Raw genomic sequence first — 23,879 nt, 5'->3', positions numbered from 1 at the left:
ATTGACTCATTTTATCTGTTAGTACCCATGTTTTAAACGTTTTTTTGTGAAATTAACATTATTTTTGTAAAAAATACAATTGCATGGTCTAGTTTCATTATCTCCAATTAGGCAGTGCTACTTCATTATACACAGGCAAAGAGTACTTAAAATTTCCTCTCCCATTCAGTAAGAGATGCCCAACATGTCCTTTTGTTTTTCCATTCAACAGTTTACTTGTAGTCCATTGCTGTTATTTTTGCTACCATTGAATAGGTGATGCATTTTTTTATTACTGGAGACGTTTCTCTTTAGCAAAAGCCACACGCACCAACCTTGCCCTTACTGGAGCCCAGGCACACGCCGGGCAGGTTCTAAGTTAAGCAACAACGGCTCATCTGTTTATTTTCAACGCAGCAGTCAGAAGGGGGAGGGTGGCCGTTGCCAAGGCAACCGACGCCCCGGGCAACAGCGAGTCGACGCGGGAGGGGGCGTGGCCTCCGTGGCCCGGGCCGATAAGAGGCGGCGACTGCCACCCCATTCTCGAGCTGGGCTGGTCGGCGCGGCAGGGCGGAGGCGGGGCGGCCCGGTCTTTCTTCGCACTACTTGGGAAGGCCCGGTCCGCAGGGTGGCCGTACCCTCTGCCCCAGCCCCTGCAGAGGAGTCTCGCTCCGCGTCCCGACATGGAGGGCGGGCGCCGCGGCCCGCTGCTCACGGCGCTCCTGGTCGTCTGGGTCGCGGCGGCGGCAGCTGCGGAGGCGGAGGCCGGCCCGGAGCAGGCCGCGCTGCCGCAGGAGCGGAGCCTGGTGCGGCCCATGACCGCCTCCAACTGGACGCTGGTGTTGGAGGGCGAGTGGATGCTGAAATTGTGAGTGTGCCCGCCCGCCCCGCTCGCCACACGACCCTCGCGACTGCCGCCCTCCCGGAGCCGCACCGCCCTCTCCTGCTACCGCAGTGCCTACTGGGCTAGACCTCGGGCCGGGACCCGCCCAGTTAGCGACCTGCAGAGCCGGGCCAGGCCCCCGACGCTGCGCATGCGCGCCCGGCCCTCCGCGGTGAGGGCTGCGGGTGTAGCGCATCCTCCCCTGCCTGGCTAGTTCCCTATTTTGGGAGGAAGTGTTTTAGGGATGGGGTGGATGAGCGGTTTACCAAGGGGAGGAAGGGGAACAGAGAAATCTGCAAGAAAATCTCGAGCTTTTGATAAAAGTGTATGTAGAGGGGAAAGGGCTGTCATTCAGTGACGCTTCTGTACCGAACAAATAACGTAACACTGACTAGGCAAGGTACTTGTTGAATGAATAATTGCAGCATGGTGAGGGGCAGACCAGTCTGTACAAAGTATCTCAGTCTTCACTTTGAAGACCCGGAGATGTCCTTGTGAAAGATAAACGGAAAGGTGGGTGCCTTTGAAGTTTGAAAACAAGATTTCAAATAAATGTTGATATTTGTTAAAATTTTTAGAGGTAGAGATTTCTGGGTAGGTATCATAACTTAAATGTGCTAGTGTCATAAAGAAAAGGATATTAATAAATTGCCCCTTTTGAACAATAAAAGGTACATATTGGATAGTGCCTTGGCTTGAGGAGAGGTGGGAAAATGCAGTTTTGAGTTAGGAGCAGGGAAGATTTATTCATTATAGTTTAAAATTTAGGAAGGAAGTAACCAGTTGAAAGACGGCTTGAAATAGGCAGTGGACAGATGTCTCAGTAGGCTAGAGAGACCATCGTGGGGGGCTTGTAAGGAAAATGGAGAATGGCTGAAGAAATAATCATCAAGACCACATCTCCTTAGCCTGTGGTTTTCAGATGATACACATACTTGCTTGCTAACTGTTAACTAATTTTACGTTGAGGACACAGACTCTCACAGAATTGAAATTTTCCTTCATTTTTCTTAAGACTAAATTTTGATTCTTTGAATTTAGATTGCAAACAGATTATTCTATAGACTGAAAACCTCAGGCCCAAAAGTTGTAAGTCACTTAGTAGATTACATTGTTCAAAGAACATAATGCACAGTACTGTTTCAAACAAGTATTTACCTTTTGGTCACAAAGCAGGGGATATTTTAGACCTCAAAGTAAAATGCCTTTGGTATCATAATAAATCAATGAAATTATTAAAGAGATCTGTAGACATGAAGCACTGATTAAAATTAACCAATTAACTACTTTGAATAGAGATGAGGTCATTTTCTATTTAAGAGAGAAAATTTTAAAGTAAGCATGACAGGACTGTCATGTTTGTAATAATTACAAGAGTTTTAGAGAGATTGTTTTATCAGCTAGTACTAAAGAAAGTTGTTTTTTTAGTAGGTGCTTGTACAATGGAGGTTTTCTAGATGTCAGTTTTCTGATTAAAACTGAGTTTGTGTATGTGCGTGATGAAGGTCAAAGCAGAAAAGACTTGCTATGTTTAATGGTCTCAACTCCTTTATAGTTCCTTTTGGAGTAGCTATGTTCTTCTTTTTTTCTTTTTTTTAAGTAAAAACTAAGAACACTAAAGCTCAGGTAAGTGTAAGCCAAGTTAAGATTATAAACAAGCAACAGCCAACAACTCTTACGGCTATGTTGATGGTTCAAATTTTACTTCATAAATGTACAAGCTGAGGTGTAGTAATCAATTGTTGTAAGCTTGCTATGTATCCATTGTATGGAGTTATGTTTGGGCTCTGGTTCAAGATGATACCTGTAACCAAAAGTAAGCTGTGTAGACACTTGAGATCTTCTTAGAAGTTCTCTTTTCATCGAGTACACTTCAGAATAGGTTGATATGAAGTGCGGCTAGAAAGGAAAGAACCATTACCTCCAAATTCCAGAAGCTAAGTGCTCGTCCTGAAGAAAATTGTGGCTCTTTATTTGTGATATTCCTCCTCCCTTTGACAAAATCCAACAATTTAAAAAAATAAAATTTAGATCTTCAGTACCACTATAAGCCTACTATAAATTTCTAAGAATTCTTTCAAACATCCAATAAGTTATCAGATTTTTTTTCTGGTGTCTATAAGAGGAAAACAAAAATGTCTTAAAACTTGCTCCCATGTTAGTACTTTGTTCAGATGAACTGGTCATAATAAATGGAGATTGTTAGGGATCCACAGGTGATGATATATTTAACTTCTCAAAAGAAGCAAGTTAGGAGGCTTTCTGATAATATTAAAATTTTAACATTACTTTGAATGACAGTTCTTTACTTGTTCATTTGTTTATATGCTACCTCTCCTCTGGGGACTTCTTCTTTTTGATCCCACTTTGACCAAAGTTCCTATAATACAATTCCTGGTTAGATTGGTATCAATAATTTATTTTGAAGGACATAGCAGTGTTTGTCTGCTCTGAGACATGAAAAGTCCTTAATGTAAAATTTAATTGGTTATGTTTTCTTTGTCTTTCAAACAATTTTTTGTATTCTTGCAATTGAATTTTCAATTTTTTAAAAAACACTTCTCTGTTAAGGAGAAATATCAGCTAAAACTATATTTGCAGTAATTCACCATTTTTATTCTGAAACCTTTTAAAACCTGGAAAATTCTCCCATTACTATTAACATTTTCTTTAATTCTGTGGATTTTTTGTACACTCAGTTTTTCTCTTCTTATTTGCTTTCATACATTCTTTTATACTTCTTACCCCTGTTTCTGCCATGTCTCTGTAATTGGTTTGCTGTGCTTTCTTCCTCTTAACCTCTGTTGAAAAGTTTGTTCTTTCTTGGGTTAGGGAAGATTATCTAATCTTTAAAAGGCCTTCTGATGTTTTCTTTTCTCTCTTTCCATTGTTTCATACTGTTCTTCCTTCAGTTGCTTTGTAACCTTTTGCTGTTTTAAACACTTGCTTGGTTCCCATCATATCAGTGCTTGAGACTACTACTTTTGTTCTTTTGAAACACAAAAATATACAATATAATGCTGTTCTGGTGGCTTTTTTACCCCAAAGACATAAGTAGATATCTACAAAGCTTAATTTTGACCCATGTACCTTAAACTGATATCTAGAAGAAAAATATGTCTTTGGGTTAAAATATCTAAAATATTTATCTCTAAGGCATAGAAACCTTTATAAAGCAATACTTTTTCTGACTTTGTTCTTGGGATGATCATGTTTCAAAATTGAAACTAGTCATCTGGTGATGGAGAAAAGCCTCATTTATTTCCCTAGGATCTCTTGGTTTTAGCATTGTTTTTCTAGTATCCTTCTTATACTTGGAGAGAACATCATTGCCTTAACTTGCCCGTATCAAATAGTTATATAATTTCTTGCAGTTTCATCGATAGTGGTGATTTGTTGATTGAATGTATAAGAGATAGTCATTAAATGCTTGTTATTTGTCAGGTTCAGGGTTGGGGACTTGGGAAGATGAAGGTGAATAAATTACATTTCTTGATTTCAAGGGACTGGTATGTCTGCTGAGCTGTGAAGGAAATAAGTAGCATAGGTAGCATTTGTTTATTTAGCAGATGTTTGTTGAATGCTTCCTCTCTCTTGAGCATTCCTCAGTGGTTCTCACCAGGGTACTATTAGCATTTTGAGTTGGACAGTTCTTTGATGTGTGGGGATGGCTCACACATTGCAGAACCTTTGGCATCCCTGGCCCCTGCCCATAACATTCTAGTAGTCATGTGACATCAAAAATATTTAAACACCTCCATCCCCTATACACACTTCCAAATGCCTCTGACTGGAAACCACTGCCTTAGGTACTGTTATGGGTATTTAAAAGCATGCAAAAGAGGAGCTTATAGGCTAACATAGAAGTATTTGATTTCACATTGTTTCCACAAAGGGTAATCATCCACATCTTCTCCATCGTCATCATCATCACAGTAAATAGTTACATTGCTTACATCAGTGTAAGCAATTCAGAATGCCCTCTTTCAGAATTTGAGCATCCCAGAAATCTGGTGCAGAATTATTATTCTCATTCTCATTCACTAAAGGAGACGAAAACTTGGAAGGTTAAAGCTGTAAGCCATATCCTTAGTAAGTGGTGAGCAAGACCAGAACTAGAATGCTGGCCTGAGCTTTGCAATCCCCAGTGCAAGCTGAGGAGAGTAGTTGTATAGTGGGGGAGACTAGAGGAAGGCACAGAGCCTGGCTGACTCATGCTTGCTGACGCTTTCAGCTGGCCTGCACCCTGACCCATATAAGGGGAGGCCTTTTCCCTATGGGATTCAGAGGTCCACCCATGACTTAGCATCTCTGTAATTTCTGCAAACAAAGAACATCGCTTTGAGCTCATTCGTGACACTCTTACCATTCATACAGGTGCCCTGCCTTCTCTGTACCCCAACCACCCAGGAAAATTCTTTCTTGTTTGTATCTAGCATGACCTTATCACAGCTTATAATTATAAATTAATTTATATGTTTTTGTACTTGCTTTTTGTCTTACTCCTCCTCTAGATGATAATCTTTTAAGTAGAGGAACAAAGTTTTTCCTCCTCCTGTTTAGCTATAGAACCTTAATAACTGTCAAATTCTAGGTGTTCAATAAGTACTTTTTGACTCAGTGAATGAATGAATAATATACTTTAATTGTTCTTTAATAAAGAGCTAGTATATCACTGAAGGAAACAGCTGTATATATTTTCTTAGGTACTAAGGATAATCACTATCACCTCCCCTTTGTTCATTGATGTAATAAATATTTACTGTGACCTAGAATGTGCCAGGCTCTGTTCGAGGTACAAGCAATGCACCAGTCACTGCCTTCATGGAGTATTCATTCTAGTGAAATTTGTCTAGCAGGTGTCATAGTAGATTCTAAATGACTATCTTTTAGATACAAAAGAATACTAATAGTTTAAAAAGTTGCAACAAATATGGACCAGTTCCCACTTCTGAGACTCAGGGCTGGTTTACCTCCATCACCAAAAGAACACACTAGGTTAATGGATGACCTTGGTACATTCCAACACAATAAACTCTGATTAAATCTTGGAACTAATGGCATTAACAGTTCCACAGACCAGTGGGTAACAGCTACAAAGAAAATGGAGTATCTAAAGTTACCTCAGTGGCATTTGTATATTTTGAGGGTCAATTTCACCAAACTCCCAATTTATATAATAGTCTGTCTAGAGATTAGGGACTAGGATTTTTTAAAATGATGAAATTTGCATGATTTAATCATTACTGATATAGTAAATGTGTTGTATGCAGAAACAGTTTGAGGGAAACAAAGCAAAGAGGATCTGAAGTTCATTAAACTGTACCTCAAAGTTTTTTTGGTAATGTCTTTCTTATTCCTACTGTCTGTCTCTCTGTCTTTCTCTGTTGGATCTTATTTTCCTTGGACATTTTTATCACACAAATACCTCCATCTGTGTTCCTGCTCTGTGTGGTCCGAGGTGACCGTCAGCAAGTCTCTCTGAATCTGCCTTGTTGCCTTACAACAGTGAGGCCATAAGGTTCAGATGAGCTAACGCATCATAAAAATGTCTCTGAAACCAGGCATATATTACAAATGTCATTTACATTAATGATTTTCTTAATATGTGCCTGCTTTACATGTGTCGTCTAATCTTTCAATAACCTTCTAAGGTAGCTGCTGTTATTATCCCATTTTACAGTTAAGAAAGCTGAGGCATGGAGGGATTATTAACTTGCTCGAAGACACATGGTTAATTTGTAATTGGTCTCTCTGATGCCTCCGGCAGAACTCTTATCCAATATATTGAAATGCCTATTGAAATGTACTTAATAATAAAATATTCCTTTTTTCCCTAGAGTTTACCAATTGCTTGCCCCAGTCTCATCTGCCATTTGGATATTTAGAAAATATGTAGAAAACAACTATTTTGTCAGATGAAAAATATAATTTTCTTTAAAGTTTGTTCATTTATGTATTCTGCAAACATTTATTGAGCACTTACTGTATACCAGGATGTACTTTGCCTTGGAAGTGTAGGGATACAGTGTTTATAGAAAAATCCACATTCAAAGATGTCATGTCAGCAGATTGTTCTTGGACCATGTTCTCTGGTCCATGTCTCCTGGACCTCAGGGATTGGACAGTGAGCTATAATGGGAAGATTAATGACCTTTTAGAATGATCTTGGAATTGGCTATACTAGTCTTTTTTTTCTTTTTTTTTTCTTTTTTTTTTTTTTTGCAGCATGCGGGCCTCTCACTGTTGTGGCCTCTCCCGTTGCGGAGCACAGGCTCTGGACGCACAGGCTCAGCGGCCATGGCTCACGGGCCCAGCCCCTCCGTGGCATGTGGGATCTTCCCAGACCGGGGCACGAACCCACGTCCCCTGCATCGGCAGGTGGACTCTCAACCACTGCGCCACCAGGGAAGCCCTATACTAGTCTTTTTTAAAGATAGAGCTAGAGAGGGCCAGCCTTCCACCTCTTCTCTTTGCTTCCATCGTATTCTTCCCTGATTCATTATCCACAGAACTGCTGGGTGCATTTAACAAAATGTGAATCTGATCAGAATTCTCATCTCTTTAGGGCTAACCATGGAGCTTCAAATAGAGTGCCAACTCTTTATACAACTTTATTTAAATGCTCAGTACTCTTCACCTTCACCCACATTGTTCTCTCTGCTTAGATTAGAACATTCCTTGATCCCTCTCTGACTGTTACTCCTCCTTTAGATCTTAGCACAGTTGCTTCTTTCTCTTTGGGCCCTTCTGAGATCACCCAGCATCTGAGTGTCTCTATAGCATCTCTTCTATACTCACATTTGCCACCTGGTTTGTAATTACCTCTTTGGGCTGTATACTCCCTAAGGAGAGGAGGCACATCTGTCTTGTTCACAGTTGTAGCCTTGGCTTCTTGGTTGGTGCTCAGTTCATGTTTATTGAATGAAAAAAATTAATGTAAAAAGCAGAGTTCTGATTGAAGACACAGGTTCTTCTAATTCTTGAGTGTCAGGTAGAGTTGGCTTAGCCTATAGCTTCTGCTTTCTTTCTCAAAATGGTTCAGAACTGCCACACATGTTTGGAAATGACTCACATTCTTGGGGACCCACTAGCAGATCTTGTGGTCTTTGCTCATCAGACTTGTAGCTTTGATGGATTTGAAACTGGTTTGGCTAGTTTAGGGGCACCCTTGTGAAAATCGTTCTCCTTTACTAAGCACTTTCAAAACAGTGTTCACCCTCAAATATCACCCTCAGATATCTGGAAAGTGATAAAATTTGGGTTGATTGTAGCAATAACATTGAAATAAAATAAGTATTAGAGTAATTTGTGAAAAATCTTAAACTTTGGCTAATTTTTCCCAGGGAATTGATATTCATAATATTTATATTAAATTCTAGGAGGGAAGTGTGCTTCTGTTTTTCTTTGTCTAATGACTTTGGGAAAACTTGCTTTTGTGTCTCCCTTTAGTTAAGAATTTATTTTGTCAATTTAAATACTCTATTTCTCTATTTTGTTTTACAGATATTTTTCATGTATGTATATTGATTAGCTATTATTCTTTTATAGTTATGCCCCTTGGTGTCCATCCTGTCAGCAGACTGATTCAGAATGGGAGACTTTTGCAAAGAATGGTGAAATACTTCAAATCAGTGTGGGGAAGGTAGATGTCATTCAAGAACCAGGTACTGTATATGTTGAACATTAAATACAAAAGTTAGTTGCTTTTAATTTTAATTTTTTCAAGCATGCAGAAAAGTTGGAAGACCAGAATATTGATTACCCATGAACTGATCACCTAAAATCAAGATAATATTTTAGCATATCTGCATCTGTGTTTGTATTTACACATGCATACGTGTATATATTTATATTTTTATTATTTTTTTGCTAAGTCATTTGAAAATAAGTTGCAGACATCATGAGACTTCACTCTTCAATACTTCAGCATATTAAAATCTCCCTAATTATTTCCCACATGAATTTTTATAGTTTTGAAAACCAGAATCCAATCATGGTTCACCAATTACATTTGGTTGTTATGTGTTTTTAGTCTCTGTCAATCTAGAATAGTCCTCCATTTTTTCTATGCCATTGATATTCTGAAGAGAACAGGCCAAGGATTTACCTAGATGTTTCCTTATGGTGACATTTAACTTGTTCTTATATTTTCTGTAAACTTGAACTTCAGTGTAAAGGCATAATTTGGATTAGGCATTTATGGAAAGGTGATGCTGTGACTTTATATTGTATCCCATCATAAGACATGTACTGTCACTATTAGTGATGTTGAATTTGAGCATTTGGTTAAGGTGATGACACTAAACATCTCAGTTGTAAAGAAAAGACCCCACTTTGTAGCTGGAAAGTAATCTGTGGGGTGATACTTTAGGCCTTTAAGATCTGTGATGATCTTACCTGAATCAAATATTTTATTAAGAGCTCCAGAATGGTAAATTTCTACTTCTGTCACCATCTACATTTACTAGTTGTTAATGATATAATTTTTCAAAAGAGGGAGATAAAGGAGACTTTAATTCTGAAAAGATACACACAATAAATTTGTATTTATAGTTTAAAAATAACTTTGTGTATTATATATAAATTGAGAAAAGTTGCATTTTTATGATTTAAATCTCAAATTTGACTATTTTAAAACTTTATAAGTAATTGTTTTCCTATCTACATTTAATTTCTACCTATTGCATCCTTTCACAAGGGGGAAAAAGATAGTAGGTGTGGAAATGTAGCTATTCCTTCTCTGTAATAACTGTGAGTTCAATAAACACAAAATAATGAATTACCAGTTACTGGGACAACAAAATGAATGGTGTCCATTAAGATCTATGTGTTGACAAACCCATGGAGAGAGATTTCTGCTACAAGCCATGAGTCCTCAAGCCTCAACCTTTTTAAGCATTTAAAACAAAACCACTTCTGCCTATCTGCTATTTAGAGATGGACAGTTATAGTTATTAGTTCATGATTTGGGCTATTATAATTAGTTTTCCTGCTTCGAGGTCAAAGCATTGCAATGACATATCTGTGATAAACCTGTTTTTGTTTTTAATAGTTTGAGTCCAATGAAATCAGGTGTAAGCCTTGTTAATTTGTGGACACCAGACACATTTTATGATGAGTTTCTTAGAAATGCAGCTGGCCTATTCCCATTTCAGCCTTTTGGCATACCTGCCGTGAATTCACAGCATGATTTGAATTAAACGAATTAAACAGTTAGCTTTGTGATGGATTCACAGATCTAAAGTCTAACTGAATACGGTCTTTCCTCCTAAAATGTAGATTATAAACTGTTTTTCCATTGTGAATGGATGAAATGCTTTTTCGATAATGAAGTAAGAGAAATTGATTATGACAAAATTTGAAAAGCAAATTTATCATTGACTCATAGTATTTATATAAGTATAAAACCTCTTCAAAGAAGAAGAAAAAAAGTCTTTGGTCTGATGTCCTATGAAAATAGTGAAGAAACAAAGTCCAAAAAACAAAATGTTGTGTTTTGTGTCTTAGTTTTTTTTTTTTAAGTAGAGGCTCTAGGATTCTTTTAAATGATAACAACTGAAAACCTGTAACTGATAAGTAAAAATTAGGAGCCAAAATTCTACACACATGACTGAGTGGCCTAGAGAATATTTCACTTTAGATTATACTATTTTATGTTTATAATTTTACTTTAAATTACAAACCTAATGCTTTCAAATGATATTTTAATAGCATTCAGAGATAATATGTTTATGCAACCAATTTTTGAGTTGATACCATGCACCAGACCCTGTTCTGGATAGCAGTGATACAGATGAATGATGCAGGTAAATAATGGTGCAGGTGAATAAGGAAGAAAAGACCTGGCTCCTCATTGAGCTTACATTCTAGTGAAGGGGATAAACAATCACAAAAGAAAAATGGGAAATAATGTCTGGTGGTAGTAAGGGCTATGATGAAAAAGAAAGCAGGGTAAAAATGTAGAAAATGGTGGGAGCCACTATTTTAATAGAATGTCCAGGGAAGGGCTGTTTGACTGTAGGTCTTGACAAATTAAGGAAATGAATTTCAACAAGGTTTAGGGGAGGAGCATTCCAGGCAGAGCAAACAGCATGTGCAGGTAGGAGTACTTGGCTTATTTGAGAAACAATATGGTAACCAGTGGGGTCCTTGAGACAAATGGGGCTGGAGAAGGAGCTAGGGACCAGACCATTTAAGCTATTGTTGTCCATGGCAAGGAGTTTAGGTTTTATACCAAGTATGATAGAAAGGAAGCTACTGGAAGGTTTTGAGCACGGGAATGACATGATTTGATTCATGTTTTAAAAGTATTCATTTGGCTATGTGAAAAATTGTCTGTAGGAGGTCGGAAGTGTAAGCAAGAAGAGAAGTTCAGAGGTTAATGCAATAGCCCAGAGTGGAGAAGATGGTGGCTTGGACTAGTAACAGCAGTGGTAAGTGGCTGGATTGGAGATACAGCATTTGGGTGGGATATCCAAAAGGATTTCCCAATAGATTGGTTATAGCACTTGGTGAAAGGAAAGAAGATGGAGGAGACTGAAGGAGGGTCAGGTTTGGGACAGGGTTTAAGTTCGAGATGTTTGATAGAAATCCAAATAGAGGTGAGCTAGAGATAGGCATTTAAGGACCATCAGTGTGCAAAGGGACGAATTGAGATTACCTAGGGAGTGTGTGCAGAGAAGTGTTCTGAGGATTGAGAACTGAGGCATTCCAACATTTAGAAGAAAAGATGTTCCAGCAGCAGAAAAGGAGAAGCCAGTGAAGCAGGAAGGAGATGGAGAAGTATGGGGTCCTGAAAGCTGAATGAAGAGAACATGCCTTATGTGGCAAACCTCTGGGGTAGCTTGTCCCTATTCTTGGAAGCTATTTAAGTATTTACTTCATTTTTACAAATTCTTACCTCCTGAATGAGTGGGAAACCGTCGAAATGATATTATTTTCCCCATGGCTGAGCTCTTTACTAGATATTTCTCTATACAGATTAATATTTGGGTACAGATCTGCATTACTGTATCTTTCATCAGGGCTGCTGTGCACAGGAGTGCTAGTTAGGGATAATTTCATTTCTTTTTTAAAAAGAAGGGAAAGCAAGAATTTTTGAGGTGTTAACACATACTCTTTAGTTATGCCTGTAACTCTTCCATTGGTATATCTAATAAGAGATTTTTTAGGTATTTTAAATAGAAAATAAGATTTCAGGATTTTAAAGACACTGCATTTTTACAGCTGAGATGTAGAAGTCAAGGAGAGCACAGGCCTTAGACTAGATTGCATTGTATTACCTATTTAATACTGCATAGGCCAGATGATGTTTCAGTTGAGTTGACTTTGGAAAATTAAATTTAATGAGTATATACTTGAACCTTCTGTTCCATGCGGATGAGCTTAGTTGTCCAGGACAGGAAAAGAGCAGCTGCTCAGAGAACACCCATGGCTGTTGCTCTAGATGAGAGGTAAACCAGACCCTTACCATGGTCAAGAATAAGTGTTGTCTTTAAAGCCACTAATTTATTATAGAAGACAATTAGTTTACTGTACTTTAGTTAGTGTTGATATTTTAATTTTATAATTGTAAAACTTAGTCTTTTATATTCTATTATACTGACAACTTTATTTCAATTTCAAAGGTAAGATTAGTTCTACTTTTTTTTTAAATTGTTTTCCTTCTACTTCTCTCTTTGGTGATAATAACTAACATTGTGGAATATTACTCAGCCATAAAAATGAATGAAATTGGGTCATTTGTAGAGACGTGGTTGCACCTAGAGAGTGTTATACAGAGTGAAGTAAGTCAGAAAGAGAAAAGCAAGTATCGTATAGTAACTCATATATGTGGAATCTAGAAAAATGGTATAGATGATCTTATTTGCAAGGCAGAAATAGAGACACAGACGTAGAGAACAAATGTATGGATACCAAGGGGGAAAGGGGTGGGGAGGGAGGAATTGGGAGACTGGGATTGACACATATGCATTATTGATACTATGTATAAAATAGACAACTGCTGGGAACATACTGTCAAGCACAGGGAACTCTGCCTAATGCACGGTGGTAACCTAAATGGGAGGGAAGTATGAAAGGGAGGGGATATCTGTATGTGTATGGCTGATTCATTTTGTTCTGCAGTGTAGGCTAACACACATTGTAAAGCAACCATACTCTAATAAAATATAAAAAAAAATAACTAACAGTTAGTAAGCATTTACTTCAGCCTGTAATTGTGTTAAGCACTTACATACATTTTAGCTTCATTACAATCCTAGGAAGAACAAACTATTTATATATTATTACTCATAAAACTGAGGCTCAGGGCTTCCCTGTTGGCGCAGTAGTTGAGAATCCGCCTGCCGATGCAGGGGACGCGGGTTCGTGCCCCGGTCCGGGAAGATCCCACATGCCGAGGAGCAGCTGGGCCCGCAAGCCATGGCTGCTGAGCCTGCGCGTCCGGAGCCTGTGCTCCACAATGGGAGAGGCCATAACAGTGAGAGGCCTGTGTACCGCAAAAAAAAAAAAAAAATCTGAGGCTCAGAGAGGTTAAGTAACATGCCTAAAATAACACAGCTAATAAGTGATAGAACAAAAGCTAGTAGCTGTCCCCATTTTCTTAAGATTCAATTTAAATAATTTCTGTTGTGCTTTTGCATGTGAAATTAGTTCTCTGCCATAAATTTTATTTCTCTAATCTTTCTTCTTTTTCTTTTGCTATATGTGTTTAAGATAAGCTTGCTAATAAGAAATTAATTTTTTTTCTGCATTTTGGATTAATGCCATTTTATGCTGCAGTGTAGTCTTCATTTTAAAGTGGAAGTTACCCTTAAAGTATAAAAGGTACCATAGAAATTTTGGGAGACCTTGCAGTCAAACTTTGTCTTTTTAAGTATTTGAGGTGTGCTAGTTTCTTCCATACTTGCTGAAGTTTGTGTCAGTGAACCATTATGCAAACCTTGAAATGAGCTGCTGCCCTGTTATAATTCTTTAAGATCCATACTTGTTTCTAAATCATAAAGCCACAACCTCACATGGTGCTTCTGTGTTCCAAGGTGGTCATGGTTTAACTTTTCAGGTGATGAAAGTCTCCCTTAACATTTCATAGTATCAGTATTAAAAATTAGAAGACATTCATATCAAAAACTATAAATTTCTTATACCCTTTAATGTAGCCATTTGGGTAACAAGTGTGCTGTTGTACCGTCTAGCCTGAATGAGAAAGATGAAGAAATCTCAGAGACCGTCCATCACTGCGTTTCTTTTTTATTTTCACATTGATTTTCATGGGTCCATTTATTTATAAAATTTTAAGTTATGTTATCCAAAATAAGGCACAATTTCCAAAGCACTTAAGACTAAACTAGTGTTTGTTACATCCTCTTATTTTATTCTAACTTTGAATCAGAGATTTAAATAAAGAAATTAATAGCATTTATTTAGTACTTATATGTCAGACCCTGTTTTCTATGTGCTATATAAATATAAAATCACTTAATACTACAATACTGCAAGATAGAAATTGTGATGCCCATTTATAATAAGAAGACTAAAGCCCAGAGAGTTTAAATTAACTGTCTCATATTAAAAACTAATAAGAGGCAGAAGTGGAGTTTAACCCCAGGTAAGCTGGCTCATGAATCTGGAAATTCATATTGTATAATTTAATGTGTTTTATGAACTATTTTTTTTATACAGCAGGATTTTATTAGTTATCTATTTTATACATATTAGTGTATATATGTCAATCCTGATTTCCCAATTCATCCCACCACCACCCCCACCCCGCAGTTTCCCTCTTTGGTGTCCATACATTTGTTCTCTACATCTGTGTCTCTATTTCTGCCTTGCAAATGGTTCATCTGTACCATTTTTCTAGATTCCACATATATGTGTTAATATACGATATTTTTCTCTTTCTGACTTCTCTCTGTATGACAGTCTCTGGGTCCATCCATGTCTCTACAAATGACCCAATTTTGTTCCTTTTTATGGCTGAGTAATATTCCATTGTATATATGTACCACATCTTCTTTGTCCATTTGTCTGTCGATGGGCATTTAGGTTGCTTCCATGACCTGGTTATTGTCAATAGTGCTTCAGTGAACACTGGGGTACATGTTTCTTTTTGAATTATGGTTTTCTCAGGGTATATGCCCAGTAGTGGGATTGCTGGGTCATATGGTAATTCTATTTTTAGTTTTTTAAGGAACCTCCATACTGTTCTCCATAGTGGCTGTATCAATTTACATTCCCACCAACAGTGCAAGAGGGTTCCCTTCTCTCCACACCCTCTCCAGCATTTGTTGTTTGTAGATTTTCTGATGATGCCCATTCTAACTGGTGTGAGGTGATACCTCATTGTAGTTTTGATTTGCATTTCTCTAAGAGTGATATTGAGCAGCTTTTCATGTGCCTCTTGGCCATCTGTATGTCTTCTTTGGAGAAATGCCTATTTAGGTCTCTTGCCCATTTTTGGATTGGGTTGTTTGTTTTTTTTAATATTGAGCTGCGTGAGCTGCTTGTATGTTTTGGAGATTAATCCTTTGTCCGTTGATTCATTTGAAAATATTTTCTCCCATTCTGAGGGTTGTCTTTTTGTTTTATGAACTACTTTTAAGATTTTGTATAATTTAATGTTTTATGAACTACTTTTAAGATTTATTTATTTTGGGGCTTCCCTGGTGGCGCAGTGGTTGAGACTATGCCTGCCGATGCAGGGGACATGGTTTCATGCCCCGGTCCGGGAAGATCCCACATGCCGCGGAGCAGCTAGGCCTGTGAGCCATGGCTGCTGAGCCTGCATGTCCGGAGCCTGTGCTCCACAGTGGGAGAGGCCATAACAGTGAGAGGCCTGCATACCGAAAAAAAAAAAAAAAAAAAAAAAGATTTATTTATTTTTTATTTATTGCCATGGCCAATGATGACCGAGATCACATGAAGGATTTTAAAGAACATGTTAAAAATACTGCTTTCAGTGATACCTAACATTTATTAGAAATCCTATTTATTCTGATAAAAATAAAATCTAAATAGAAACTTGAGGTAGTGATGAGATGCTATTTGTTTGTTCATTCTACTTTAAAAGGCCATATAAACAAAGCATAATTCCTTAATACTGTAACTCCTTAGATAAAATTTTTGAATGGTCATAAGAATCTCTAGCTAGGAGAGAAATGAGATGAAACTGTTTGCAATAATTATTTTAAGCTTAAAGCATATAATAGTTTAGGATTACCAATGCTTTTTCCCCTAGTAATTTAGCGTTGGAAATTTATTAAAAAATACCCTTGTTCCCCTGCTGGGCTGTATTTCCAAACAACGTTAGAGGTGAACATGCTTGTTAAATCCTCAGTGGACTTCTCAGGTCACATGTGTTTTTGCAACTGCCAGTACAACCTTTCCCCCCCCCCCACCAGATGTACAATGATAAGTTTATGTAGTAAATGTTTCTTTTTGTAAATTGATTTTTATTACCTTCAGAATACTATCTTTTCTTTTAAGTGCCATAAGGATGTTTTAGAGTCTACTTGGTTTGATATCAGAAAAAAATAGTAATAGTTATTGGGAAGACTCATCATTAATTAATAAATTATTATACAGAATATAGGTTTAACTTATAGAATGGGTATAAGCAAATTTCCCGTGTTATTAAAAGTAAAGCTTCAGTGTTTCAAATTGCAAGTGAGACGGGAGAGATCTAAAATTTGAGCCACTTTATTTGAATAGCTATTTGATTTTGTTCAGATTGTTCTTCAATGGGAAAAGCAGAAGTTATGAGAAAGGTGAAAATAATGTCTCATTTTTCCACGCTGGCCAGAGATAGCCTTCAGCTTTGCTTCTTTTTGCCAGAACCAGGCTTACTCACTTTTGCTGCCCACATAAACATTATTTATTTGTAAACATTTAAAGAGCATTATGCTCATTACTCCTATATCCTTCAGGTTTTTGTTGCATGCCCCTTAATATTATCAGTCTCTGTTTGTAGTCATGGTTGTGATTATTTTGATTAAGTTTTTCCTTCTGCCACTAGACTGTATGTGCTTTTGTTTATCTATATCTTGAATAGTTATCACAGTGCCTGGAACAAAGAAGGTGCTTAGTAATTATTTGCTGAGTGACTAAGGGTTTTCTTTATCTTTGTCTTCACGTGTACCTGGCATAACAATTGATATGTAGTTAGTGTTCAGTAAAGGTTTGCCAAGACAAATTGAAAAAAATCTATTTAATGTACATAGAATCCCTTGACAGTACTTGCAAATTTTATAAATGTGCAAAGATTATACATAACTTATTATTTCGTATTCCTTATTATTTTTAAATGTATGAGTGATGTAATAATACCTATTATTATTTATTGAGTCCTTTACTGTGTGCTACACACTTGATATAATGATCTAATATAACTTCAGAACAATTCAGTTAGGCTTTTATATCCCCATTTTATAGATGAGGTAGCCAAGACTCAGAAAGGTTAAGTAATTTATCTAAGGACACAAAGCTAGTAAATGGAGAATTTAGTTGTTTAACCCAGATTGCATGTCTCTAAAACCTATCCTTTCAGCCACCATATAATTCTAAGTATTACACAAGCCAGAAAACTCCAGTTTAACACATCAAAGATAAGCAAGTTGTATGTCAGTGACTAGAAAGTCTTAGGTAAATAAAAATGGGTAAAAATTTATTGTAAACAAATAGTAAATGTGATTCAGTAATGGGAAAGATTTTACTAATGTGGTTGTAAGAACAAGCTCAAGGCTGCTTGTTTTTTTTTTTTTTTTTTTTTTTTTGCGGTACGCGGGCCTCTCCCTGTTGTGGCCTCTCGCGTTGTGGAGCACAGGCTCCGGACGTGCAGGCTCAGCGGCCATGGCTCACGGGACCAGTCACTCCGCGGCATGTGGGATCTTCCCGGACCCGGGCACGAACCCGTGTCCCCTGCATCGGCAGGCGGACTCTCAACCACTGCGCCACCAGGGAAGCCCAAGGCTGCTTGTTCTTGCACCTTAAGTTAGATGCTTGGTTTAGTCTGAGTTTGACTTGTAACTTTTTTGTCTATGCTTCTTGTAGGTTTGAGCGGCCGCTTCTTTGTCACTACCCTCCCAGCATTTTTTCAGTAAGTTCAAATAATTTTCTGGTTTTGCAAAGGTTAGAAATCAGTAGGTGTGTACCAGTATTCTAAGTTGTTTTCCATAACCGTCACTCATGCAGCTTAGCATTTGAAGGGAGACAGACTGGTCTGCACTGAATGATAGTGATTAGAAGAGAGGGATGCTCAGGGTGCTGCAGAGAAAGGAACCTAATTTCAGGTAGCAAATAGGTGAGGAGGTCAAAGAAGATTTTTCTGATGATGTAAAAGATGGGATGATTCTTAATAGATAGGAAGGAATAGGTTAAGCAGGCAAGGTAGAGAAGGCCTTTCCAGGTAGAGGATGTATCATGGAAAATCCCAGGAGAAAAGGAGATACCTTCAGAGAACTGTAACTAGTTCTCTTTGGCTGGCCCATAGGGTACAGCTGGATCATCCTGGGTGATGGGGCTAGAGAGGCTTAGGTAGTAAGGGGTGGGGGGAAGGACAAAGGGATGGATTCCGGAGATACTTAGGAGATGGGATCATTAGAACTGGTGATTGATTAGCCATAAGGAAGAAGGAGCCTGTGATGACTTACCAACGGGCCATTCTTAACTAGTGAAAGCTTTTGAGGAGCCATTAGAATAAGGTGAAGTTTGGAAGATAGAGGCCAGAATAGAGAAGATAATGTGAGGTGTTTATGCTAATTCCAAATGGGGAAGTTTAGGTGATAGCTTGATTTCAGGATCTAAAGCTCTTAAGAAAGATCTAGGCTAGAGATACATACTGGGGTTTAGATAACAGTATAAATATAGACAATGAGAAATAGATACAATGGGAAGAGAAGCAGGTCAAGGATAGAACCTGAGTTGACCACCACTAGGACATCTGCAAAGGAAAACAGGGAGTGTGGAAATGAGAAGGGATGGACAGAGTAGTAGGAAGAAGTCCAGAGAGCTCATGTCATAAAAGCCAAGGGAGGGGAGGAAGGAAGCGGGGCTCAGTAGTGGACAGTGCCAATGACCCACCCAGGAAAAATGGCAGAAAAGTGTTCCATGGATACGGCACTTAAGAGTCATTGGAGACCTCCAATATGAGCAGTGTCCATGGAGTCATGGAAGCAGGACCCCCGACTGCAGGAGTATTGAATGAGTAATGAAAGAGCAGAAAATGGCAAGTGTAGACTCCTCCTATAGGAAGCTTGACTGGCAAGAAAGCAAGAGGGAGGGAAAACCAAAGGCATATGTGAGACTAAGAGGCATTTTGTTAATTTTCAGGGGAGGGACTTGGATGACATAGATTTGGAAATGTGGATACAATTTTTTAAAACTTATAACAATTGCTGTTTTGCTGCTATAAGAGAAAAATCGGAATAATTGGTAGCAAAAATAATAAAAAGTAACTTGGCAGATTAGACGGTGCCAAGGACTTTGCTTATAGTCACAAATTGTGCAGTAATAAAATAGAATATTTAATACTTTCTGTTTTGGAATTCCTCATTTGTACTAGATAAGTATTTATGTGTGCTTTCTGACTTATACCTAACTATAACCTTTCTTTTTCTTCATTTGAGCCAAGCTAAAATTCAGAGTGGAGTTCACATGTAAAACCAATAGTTATTTTGATTTTCATTGTCTGTAATACTTGATATTTTAATGGATTTATTTTCTATTTGTTTTTATAATTTGTAGTGCAAAAGATGGGATATTCCGCCGTTACCGTGGCCCAGGAATCTACGAAGACCTGCAGAACTATATCTTAGAGAAGAAGTGGCGATCAGTTGAGCCTCTGACTGGCTGGAAATCCCCGGCTTCTCTAACGTAACTTGTTTTTTAATGACAAGGTGTTATTAATAGAACAGAAGGTCTCAAGTTAACAACCCAAGACCTTGACAGTCTACATTTTTCTTCATATTCACTTCTGGTTACTCAGACTACACATGCCTATGCTTGGCCCATGTTGTGTTTCTGGTTTTGTGACCCACATATGTTTCAGCTAGTTGTTAGGATACTGGAAATTAAGTACCCAGATTCAGGTGTATTACAGAAATCCTCTCCTCTAACTTTTGCACCATATCACCTGTTTTCTCTTTACCAGATATGGTGAACACCATTTACCATCCTTCCTTCCTTATAAATTATTCATAAGATAGAGGAGCAACTATTTCTTGAATTATAGTTCATGAAGGAATTGCTCATGTATCCGTGTGGAAAATAAGACTGCTGGTGTCTTTGGCTGCCTAGCAGAATACTGCTGGGATAACTTCTGGCCATAATGGCAAACTGTATAATGCTTGGTGAGACAGATAAGGCCAAGCCATAATAACTTTTTTCACAGTTTTAATTTTGAATGAGTTGTCATATTTGTAAGTAATTTTATATTAGTATATATAAGTGTAAGGAATATCCCTGCTGAAATAGGGTCAAATCATGCCATATTTCAGGAATAAGTAATCTGGTAGCATTTATAGGAAATACATGGCTTATTCTAGAAGCAGCTCACCTCTGGCATTTCATTCTGCAAATACGTGAGCACTGATTTTATGCAGGTACTGTTCCAAGTGCTAGATGTTCAGCAGTGAACAAGACAGATGTGACCCCTCTGCTCTCCTCGGGTGACTTCAAGTAAGACAGATCAAGAAAAAAACTAGGGATGTAAAGAATCATAGTCTAGATAAGGACTGTTCAGAAAAAAACAAAAGACAAACCTTTACTAAGTCAGGGACTAACTGTGGGAGCGTGGCCCTGCATTAGACATTAGATGGGGGCTAGGAGAGGTCGCTCTGAGGGGAGGACTGCAAGTGAGATCTAAAGACGGCATGGCCCAGCCAGGTGACGAGCAGGGAAGGAATGTTCCCAGGAACGGGTATAGCATCCGCACAGGCCCCCAATCGGAAGGAGCTCCATGTGTTGAGGAGCAGAAAGGTGGTCAGTGAAAGGGAGGGAGAGGAGTGTAAACCGAGAAAGCGAGGAGGGCAGGAAGCAGATCCTGCAGGCCTGTGGCCAGTGAGGAGCTGGGACGTTAGCAGCGCACGCGGTGAGCAGAGAGTGGAGAAGGCCACGTGGAGAGGTGAGACAGGTAGAAGGCTGTCTCAGAGTCTAGCCCAGGGATGGTGGCAGTGCAGATCAGGGTGGTGGCAGTGGGGATGGAGAGAATGGGTGGATCTAAAATATGTTTTCTACATCTGCCCCACGTGCTGGAAGCCATCTCGCGCCAGTGGCAGCGCGCCTGCTGCTTCACGTCCCACCATGCCGAGACCCTGCAGGGGTCATCGTGAGACAAGCTTGCCAAAATGGCCGCAGCCAGTTAAGGAGACTGAGGGAAATTTTTGAGTCACTGGACCTTGCAGACCTTGCTAAAAAGCAGCCATGGTGGCGCAAGGTGTTTGGGTAGGAATCTGGGCCTTCAGCCGAGAAGTATAGCGTGGCAACCCAGCTGTTAATTGGAGGTGTCACTGGATGGTGTATGGGTTTCATATTCCAGAAGGTTGGAAAGAGGGCTGGAAAAGGGACTGAACCACAGGATTTTTGAGACTTTATGAGTTCTCAGAATGTAGAAAACTTGGAATTAATTCTCAAACTTGTAGGTGATCCTTTGAAAAATGTATGTTTTTCAGACCTTCCTTTTAAAATGTTTGCCTTGGACCGGGGCACGAACCCATGTCCTCTGCATTGGCAGGCGGACCCTCAACCACTGCGCCACCAGGAAAGCCCAAAATGTTTGCCTTTTAACTTATCTTGGGAGTGATATATTGAATTTGGAAATTGTAGCTACCAATAGATGTGTGGCATTTTTAGAAATTCATCCATTTGCATTTTTTTCCTTATTATATTCTGGTAGTATTTTAAGGCAACATGTTATTTTGCTTGTAACAAGTATGAATCATACACAAATCATAATGGTATGAGCCACTTTGTTCTATATTTTTGTACAAGAACTCAATTTTTTTTCACTTTTTATTATGGAAACTTTCAAACATACATAAAAGTACAGAAAATAGTACAATAACCCCCATGGACCCTTTACCCACCTATAATGATCATCAAATTATAGCTTTTTTTAGTCAATTGTTTTGAAACAGATACCAAATGTGTCATTCTGTTAAAGGTAAGAACTCTTTTTAAAAATCATAAATACAACACCCTATTATTATACCCATCTGACCCCACCCAGACCAATGGAATGGGGGCTGCAAAACCTAACTGAAGTGCTTTGTGCCCCTTTGGGCTGCAGGTAGTGGGAGTGGCCTCTCTAGTGGGGTGGGGGTGGCCTTTCTCCCTCTGTGATTATTGGTGATGACAAAAATTAGCAGGTTGCTCTAAGCTGCTTTGGGCGGGTTACGATAGATAATAGACTGGAATAAGATTCTAACTTCCTCCTGAGGGACATGGTTGAGGTCAGTATTGCAGGTTGGCCTCATCCTATTGCAGTGAGAATGGCCTTGAGTTTTGCCTGCTGAGCGGGGCCACCACCGGTGGCCGTGCAGAGTGGGTGCTGAGGTTGAACAGTGGCGGTGCTGTGGTGCACATCACTGGTGGCATTTAGGAGAGCTCCCTCAGGCACTCAGGGGAGCCTCTAAATGGAGACCCTGTTGCCAGCAGCTTTGCCTCAGGTGGTGAAGTGAGAGAGATTTCCCCCAAAGAGCAGCTGCCACCCTTTCATGCCAAACAGATACCAGGACCAGGCAACTGCACCCATGGATGCCCTGTTTCCTTGTGATTGGCAAGAACTCTTTAATGAGGCATGCATTCTTCTCCAGTACCCAGAATCCAATAATGTGCTGGGCCTCCTTAGTGATGGGGGCTGAAGACACAGCAGCTTTTCTTTCAGTCATCACTTTGACTGTGTTCGGGCTTCAGCTCCCCTTGCTCGGGGCTTCCCTACCTGTAGTTCGGCCTGGCCTGGAGAACCTCTGACAGCTGGTGGCTGGAGTGCCTGTGAGGCTTTTCTCTCTTTTCACTCCTCACCCCAGAGCTCCTTCTGTCCCCTCCTGGCATCCCTGCAACTCTGGGTCACCCTTTGACCCAGCCTCTCTCCTTGTGATGGACCAGGTAAGATGGGAGCTGTAATGCAGAGGAGAGCGAGAGGGATCCAGTGGCACTTTCACTTTCCGGCTGCTGCCCACTCAGGGCCAACAAATAGATTCTCATGTCTTCAGTCTTGCTGAGGCTCTGTATCTGCATTGTTGACACGGTTTGAGCTTGAGCAGTCCCATTGTCATGAGCGTCACTGTCATTGTTATAACATACAAACAAGGCTTTCCTCCCACTGCCCACCTGGGCCACTTGTCTGCTCCCACCTCTCACCACTCAGCCTCAGGGAAGTTCATCAGTAGGCAGGGGGCCAGGGGTCGGGTTGGGGGAAGGAGGCACTTGACTGTCACACCTGGCCTGCCAGCTGGGTGAGAGCCCTCCTTACTGGACCTGGCAGGACACGGGACACGATTGAAAGGTGAATCTTACATAATTCTAGCTAACATACCCTTGGGTTGGGTGCTTGTGGTTTTGAAGTGTGTAACTGTTGTAAAGATGTTCTCTCCGTCATCCTTTTGTGTGACTTTTGCCAGAAAGATGATCATGACTGATGGTTGGGCTCTTACTTGAAACTTCTACTTTTGTGTAGTTTGGGAAATGCAGTAAATTTCTGGTTGAAAAAAATGGCTTAGGGATGGATTTGAAATATCTGAATATCATTAGTATTTCATGATGATGTCAATGTCTTCTCTGAGGGAAACTTACTTAAGGCCACTTTTGGACCCTGTAGGCAAAATTAGGCTGCTGCCGTCTCTGCTCCCTCCACCAAATTATCAGCTTCATTTCTCTGTCGTGGATTCCAGGTCTGGGCCCTTCTTAATCACTTACACAATATTAGTGTGATCTCTTTGAGAATTGGGCAGAAAACATGCCTTATTCTGCACTCGATTTCCCAAAAATCACGCAGTATGGCTTGATGTCTGTGATG

At 39.4% G+C, this 23,879-nt stretch overlaps 1 protein-coding gene across 1 annotated transcript in view; it reads left to right on the top strand.

The window, feature by feature from the left end:
* The first annotated feature begins 496 nt into the window (after positions 1-496).
* The window catches only part of TMX4 (thioredoxin related transmembrane protein 4), a 41,334-nt gene continuing 17,951 nt past the window's right edge, over positions 497-23,879 (top strand). Inside the window, exons 1-4 of the mRNA XM_082644729.1 lie at positions 497-847; positions 8,414-8,529; positions 17,918-17,963; positions 19,610-19,738. Coding sequence (XP_082500855.1) covers positions 663-847; positions 8,414-8,529; positions 17,918-17,963; positions 19,610-19,738 — 476 coding nt within the window. The 5' untranslated portion in view covers positions 497-662. The remainder of the gene's footprint in view (positions 848-8,413; positions 8,530-17,917; positions 17,964-19,609; positions 19,739-23,879) is intronic.

The sequence above is a fragment of the Mesoplodon mirus genome (genome assembly GCF_964341445.2).
Source record: "Mesoplodon mirus genome assembly, chromosome: 15".
In the NCBI taxonomy this organism is placed as follows: domain Eukaryota; kingdom Metazoa; phylum Chordata; class Mammalia; order Artiodactyla; family Ziphiidae; genus Mesoplodon; species Mesoplodon mirus.
This window is presented reverse-complemented; position numbering and strand designations above follow the sequence as displayed.